The sequence below is a fragment of the Aegilops tauschii genome, chromosome 6 (assembly GCF_002575655.3).
Source record: "Aegilops tauschii subsp. strangulata cultivar AL8/78 chromosome 6, Aet v6.0, whole genome shotgun sequence".
Taxonomy (NCBI): Eukaryota; Viridiplantae; Streptophyta; class Magnoliopsida; order Poales; family Poaceae; genus Aegilops; species Aegilops tauschii.
Window position 1 is genome coordinate 61,517,014 of NC_053040.3, and position 6,552 is coordinate 61,523,565.

Consider the following 6,552-nt stretch of genomic DNA (forward strand, 5'->3'; position numbering starts at 1 on the left):
GGAAGACCGGTGGAAAACCAAAACGTCGAAAAAAGGGGAAAACAATCGTTAAAAAGCCGAAAACGTGTGCGGAAAAATAAAAAAATACAAAATCCGGAGGGAGCGCCCAGAGCGCGACACGTGGCGAATGGCTGAGAGCGCGCCAAGTGGTGTTGATCCTTACGAGGCTCCCGAAGGAGCGCTTGTTAACTAGTGGCTCCCGCCGGTTCCACGTAATGGCGCCTTAAGGCATTGCAACTGGGCCGACCCAGCAAAAACTCGATCGATACACCTCGTTTAATGGGCAGCGCGGAAAAGATAAATGAGTATGGCTAACCACCTGACCTACGACTCACTACCGATTAATTGCAGGGCCAACCATTTAAGTACACTAGATGAAACCTCGCGCGTTGCGGCGGGACCTTCTTTCTTCCATGAGCATATCAAATGAAATGCAGGTTGAAATGCTGTCATTCCTCAATTCTTTCATACCAAGATATTCAGCCAAGAAGAACATGTGCAGAATCTGTAAGAACATATAAGAAAAGGTTTGTGTTGAGGGAAAAATGTATGAAACCTATGAAATCAAAATAGAACATAATATTCTGCAAGTAAAGTATGTGCAATCCTCATGACCTCAGTTATAATAAATCTTAATATTTAATTTTGAACAGAAATGGAGAGGTTCCAGTAATGTTGCTACGACCTAAACGACCCATTTAGATCCTAGCAACTCAAAACGGGTGACAACAGCGACTCTGTTCGAAGATCACCACTGTTGTCATTGATCCAAGCTTCTAGCATAGATCAACATTATTGATCCAAGCTTCTACCACATATTAATGATAACAGCGGCTCTTCGGGGATAAGGCATGCTAAACATTTATTATCTGTGGTAGAAGCTTGGATCAATGAAAACAGCTGCTCTGTGCGAAGATCACCACGCCAGCTTCTCGGCCTGGAGATGGTTCACCAAACAATGAAAGAACCATGTAGATAGAAACCTGTACAACTCAAGTACTCCATTTAGTTAACTTCAATTTTCTGATCATGTTAAAATTTGACCACCAGATCAACTAAGGAAACATATACTTAAGACATGATTCTGAGGAAATTGGGAAACTATGTACAGGAAAATATGCAAACTCTAGGCATTGTATCCTTTTGCTTAACTAGTAAGCTTGCACGTGCAACGCACGTTTGGACAAAAACACATGATTTGAACCGTTTGGACAAAAACACATGATTTGAAACATGACCAGATGTAGGATAGATTTCTCAAAAAAAAATTGAAATTTCATGCAGTGCACAACACCTAATTCATGAATATACTAATAATTTATAATATCATTCTCCATGAATCAACACACTTCCTGAAACAAATATATATCACATGCCTTTGCATCAATTATATAATCTTTTATCTCAATGCACAATTTCTCAACACATGGTGCCTAAACGTTTACAATCTCCTGTAAATGAATTATAGTATGTGAACAACATGTCCACGCAGGCCTTGGCCCATCATAGTATGGGTCAAATATACAACCATTTGAAATTTCGGTATCATATTGTTACAGTATAATCCAGTAAGAAATTAGGATGCCCTTGTTGGGCAATGGACCATTTTAAAACTTCATCACCATCGTACCTACCCACATACAAGTATTGTTCAGTAAATAACCATTTATGTATCAACTAAATTCAGTAAAGGACTATTACTATGAGAAAATCAAGTGTTGTTCAGAAAAGAGAGAAGTGCCCATTATCACTTCAGTTATAACTGCTACTGCTAGCTGCTCTTGCTTCCCTTCAGCCCAAATTCACTATTACTATGCATCAAAACCTTGCATATCAAATTATACGGAGAACATGTGTTGCAATGAACCATTAACTGATCTAAAAACCAACATTGGCATCCAAACTGGGACCGGCTCTCCATCTAAAACCAATCTTAAAGAACTAAGAAAAAACTGCAACATCAAGTGAATTTGGGCTGAAGTGAATTTGCCTTTGGTTGACCAATATTCTTCGTCTTTTTGTTCCAATATTCTTCATGTTTGGTTGACCAAACACCATCTCATATTATGATTTATGAAGCGGTCATTTAATAACACCACAATATCCCAAAGTAGCAGGCATTTTATTTCCCTAAAAAAAGAAGTAGCAGGCATATTCTTAAGCTTGTGTACAAGCTTTGCAAAGAAATTTTATATCCCCTCTAGATTGTCTGAGCAGCAGTACTGATTTCAGATTGCCGGTTGTATCTCAAACTGAAATCATAAGTTAAATACTTGTGACAACCTACCCAGAAAGTCTCAATCTGAATTATAACTGCTTCCAAATAAATTACTGTGATGCAACAGTAACTCGTAGATGGCAACCAGAATGAAACTGTATCAAAACGGACCAATCTTGCTAATAAACTCAACACATAATAGAATTAGACCTTGCACTTCAGGCAATTTACAGCCATCAAATTTATCTTCTCTAGTTCGCAATAAGAAAACTTTGATTTGTGATATGATGATGACCAGGCAACCAAGGAGAAGCGGACATGCAAGAGAGGAGTCGTGACTTCGCGACAGTGGTTGTTCTCTGCACATACCTTGCTGCGGTGTTCGTCCTCCACTGCAGTGTCCTGCGTGTCCCGTCCTTGCCTCCCCGCGCCTTTCACGCGACATACCTTCAACCTCCTAACCATCTTCGATCCAATGATGCTGAGTTAAGAAATCTGCCAGGAATGACATCGAAAATTAATAGTGAAGCACAATCCTTGAGATAACATGGTTATCATAAAAGTACTAATATCTATCAGGAGACCAAACCTAGTAATTTAAACCACGCTTCAAATCTTGCGCAACTTCTCCTATATAGAAGCATGGTTTCTTCTCATGTAAATGTGGGAAATCTGACATGGATGCATATATGCAACAAAAAATCTGTAGTGTCATACGCACAATATTTTGGAAGTCATGTAATATGGAAAACCAACACTTCAAATCTAGATACCAAGATTCAATAGCAAGAAAGTATTAACTGGATAAACAAGACACTTTATTACTACCTACAGATATGATGGAAGGCAATATTATATATTAAATAATTTTAAGTATGTCATACTTGTCAAATAAATATGCGAAATCAAATCGCACACTTGCGAATTGTAAGCTCATGCTATTATTAAATCAAATACAACCGGAAAGCTGTGAAAATTGTAAACTATGTATCACAAAAATGTTTGAATCTGTAGAGGGGTCCAAACCATGTACTCCCATACACCCCTTGTTCAAAGACTGTCTGTTGTTCTAGACCTGGATAACAAGAAAGAAACTAATTGGAGATGATTGAGCTGATCTCATACCTGAAGCGTGAATGCCAACTATCATGGCATCGTTTCAATCCCAATGTATGCAGTGCAGATGGATTTGATACACCAGAACGTCTGAAAGCAAACACAATTGTCCTATTCGTAAATTTTCGTGAATGCAGGATGGATAAAATTCAGCTTGCATGAACCATTTCAAAAATCAGTTTTTAAGTTCCAAATTACTTTTCGGAGAAAAAAATCACCTGATATGAAGAACAAACCAGATCAAAGACTGGGTGTTGCAGGCAAGCTCCTGTGACTTGCTCGATCCAAATCGCCGGCTGAAATCTGCCAATGCACATGGAGCTTATGGGCAAAGCTTGGGTGCAGAGGACTACCATGGTTGCCGATGTGGGAGGACTGGACGGATCTTGGCTGCATCCGGTGACCTGTGGAGGAGGACCACGGGCTCGGCGGTGCCGTCCGGATCAAGGGCGTGCATGGCGAGAGGGCATCGTCTCCGCTCACCGTAGGGGTAGGTGAAGGAGGGAGACGTCAGCTCCTCCTCCTCTGGTCGTCCGCTGGGTAGGGATAGGGAGATGATAGGAGGGGGTGGGAGGTGCTGCCGGCATCGCGGGTCACGGTGGGAGAGGCGCCGCGCACTGGTCGGTTCTGCGGCGGCTGTGGTGGCGGAGGAGGGTCAGGCGGCGGCGCATGTGGCGTAGGAGTCCGACCCTCGTCCGGACGGCGTGAGTCGCGGCCTGGCAGGGCAGTTAGCGAGTGAGGGGATCAGATTGCGATGGCTTTCCTTTTTTTTTCCTGCCCTTGCGTGATTGTAGGGACTGCCAACGTGCGGGGCGGTGCTTCGCGCGGTGAAGCACGTTCAGCCAATCTAAATTACTAAGTGCACATCAGATAACAGATTAAGTTAAAGCTAGTCATTAGATTAAGTTTAGTGGGCCTAATCGTGCGGTGCTAATCAAACTGTGTACAGCTGTCGTGTGGCGTTAAGAAAGAATTAGTTTGATTGTTTAATAGTAGTATAGATACCACTGAAATGCAGAATAATTCGATATGTAGTACAATGCGTATAATCAGAATTTCATCAAGTATTAAAAACTACATAGCATTCAAATCCTCTAGATAGGAAAACATAAATTAATTCCTTCACAATTCTAGATATCTGACGTTCTCCATGTACTCTTCAGCAAGGCCCACGCAGCACCGCCAGATTTTGCTTGAGGCCATGCACGTGCAGGTTTCGCATGGATGCATCCATGGCGTGCATCAGCAAAATTCCCAGCCGGCAATCAGTATGTCGCTAGTTCGCTTCGGAAGCATTGAGTCAGTGTAATAATATCATCGATCAGTTTATAAATTGGCATTCTATTTGAGCTAGAAAGTATAACTTACCTCACAAATTGCGTGTGGTTCGGAGCAATTGGGCTACAGACCAGGAAGAAATCGAACCTAATACAGACCACAACCCAATAAACAAATCAATTGAAGATCAAGTCGTTAATTACTTGATAGTATTAAGCCAACTTGGTCCAATCTGCACCTGCACCGAGTCCAATCGATTGCTTCAAGACTTTCTCCATCACGAAGCTCAACCAAACCGACCCTCATGTGAACTACGGTGAGAAGAAATTGTGGAGGCGCATCTTCAGGATATAGAAGACGGCAACGCCAGGCAGCCGGTGATGGCACGGAGAAGATTGAACATGGCATGAGCGGCCGAGCGAGCAGAAGGCGGCTTGGATCGCCATATTTGACGAACACATGTTGACCTCCACGGCAAGTGCCACCCGTGGTGTGCTCGATGAGGTGTTCGAGCGCGTCGCTGGAGATGGGGAAGAAGAATATGCAGCCGCAGAGGCTGCGCGGTGGCGGCGGCGATGCCTGCAGATCTGTCCCGTCCAGCCCCCACATGGTACCGGAAGGAGATGGGTCACGGTGGGGGATTCAACTCAGGTAGATAAAGGTTTCTGATTCCCCGAGCAGGTGTCCGCGGTGGAGCAGTGGTGGCGGAGAGAGCTCAAATTCGTCCCGTCACCGGAAGGGGATGACCAAGAAAATCCCTCTACGGGTGATGAAGATCGATGATTGATTGCATGCCGTTTCATGTGTATTTGTGGTGGGAAGATCGAAGAATTGAAAACGTTGCCGGGGATGGAAGGAGAAGAGGACAACGCATTAATTGGGGAAGTGGAAGAGGAAAGACTCGAAGCTTTTAGTTCTCGCGCGGAGGAAGGATGAGCCAACCGGAAGGGCGTGCGGCAGGGGGGATCAACTCTTGCCAGCAAATCTGAGGCATGTGTGGTCAATCCAAGGGCTGAACGAATTTGGGATGACGTGGAAGCCTGAGAACGCAGAGAAATCAGCTAGTGGGGTGCTCCTATTTAGATATAGTAGATTCGTGGACACGCAATTTATTACACATGTAAACGTTCACTGTAGCGCTTGGATTTTTAAATTATTTGAAAACATTTTGGAAAAAGTTCATGACTTACAGAAAAAGTTCATTTGTTTTGAAAACAATTATTAATTTTTTTAAAAGTTCAGCGAATTAAAAAAAATTCATGATTCCGAGAAAATGTCTATTGATTTTGAAAAAAGTTCATCCTTTCAAAAAATAGTTCACAAATCTTGAGAAAAATGTTCACAGATTTAAAAACAACTCATCAAAAATTCATAAAAGGTTCATCGATTTTAAAAAAAGTTCAGGAATTTGAAAAATAAGATCATCAACTTTGAAACAAAATCATGATTTTTGAAAAAAGTTCATCAATTTTGAAAAAGTTTACAAAAATAGAAAAAAAAATCATAGAATCAAAATAAAATTCATCAAATTTGAAAAAAAATTCATCAAATCCATAAAAAAGTTCATCAAATTTGAAAAAAAAGTTCATCAATTTAAAAGGAATGTTCATCAATTTTGAAAAAAGTTGATAAAAAGTGAAAAAAAATTCATAGAATTTGAAATAAAGTTCACCGTTTTTGGAAAAACTCATCAAATTCGTAAAAATGTTCATCGAATTTGAAAAATAGTTCATTGAATTTGAAAAAGTTCATTGAATTTGAAAAAAGTTCATCAAATTTGAAAAAGATTCCATCAGTTTAAAAGAATTTTCATCGATTTGAAAAAGTTTACAAAAAACTGGGAAAAAAGTTCATAGAATTCGAACTAAAGTTCATCAATTCTGATTTTTTTTCATCAAATCGTAAAAAAGTTCATTTTATTTGAAAACATTCATTGAGTT

General features: G+C 40.8%; 1 protein-coding gene across 6 annotated transcripts; it reads right to left on the minus strand.

Moving 5' to 3' along the window:
• Nucleotides 1-528: 528 nt before the first annotated feature.
• LOC109774467 (uncharacterized) lies at nt 529-5,942 on the minus strand. Of its 6 annotated transcripts, none has more exons than XM_073501020.1 (7): nt 4,851-5,942; nt 4,703-4,759; nt 3,553-4,618; nt 3,344-3,424; nt 2,808-2,890; nt 2,588-2,713; nt 529-983 (listed from the first exon to the last, which is right to left on the minus strand). In XM_073501020.1, the coding sequence occupies exons 1-3, from the start codon at nt 5,219-5,221 to the stop codon at nt 4,600-4,602; spliced, it is 447 nt and encodes a 148-aa protein (XP_073357121.1). In that variant the 5' UTR covers nt 5,222-5,942; the 3' UTR covers nt 529-983; nt 2,588-2,713; nt 2,808-2,890; nt 3,344-3,424; nt 3,553-4,599. The 6 variants fall into 6 exon arrangements, with proteins under 6 accessions (XP_073357121.1, XP_073357118.1, XP_073357120.1 ...); XM_073501019.1 differs by lacking the exon at nt 529-983 and adding an exon at nt 1,378-1,630; XM_073501017.1 differs by lacking the exon at nt 2,808-2,890.
• Nucleotides 5,943-6,552: the final 610 nt, after the last annotated feature.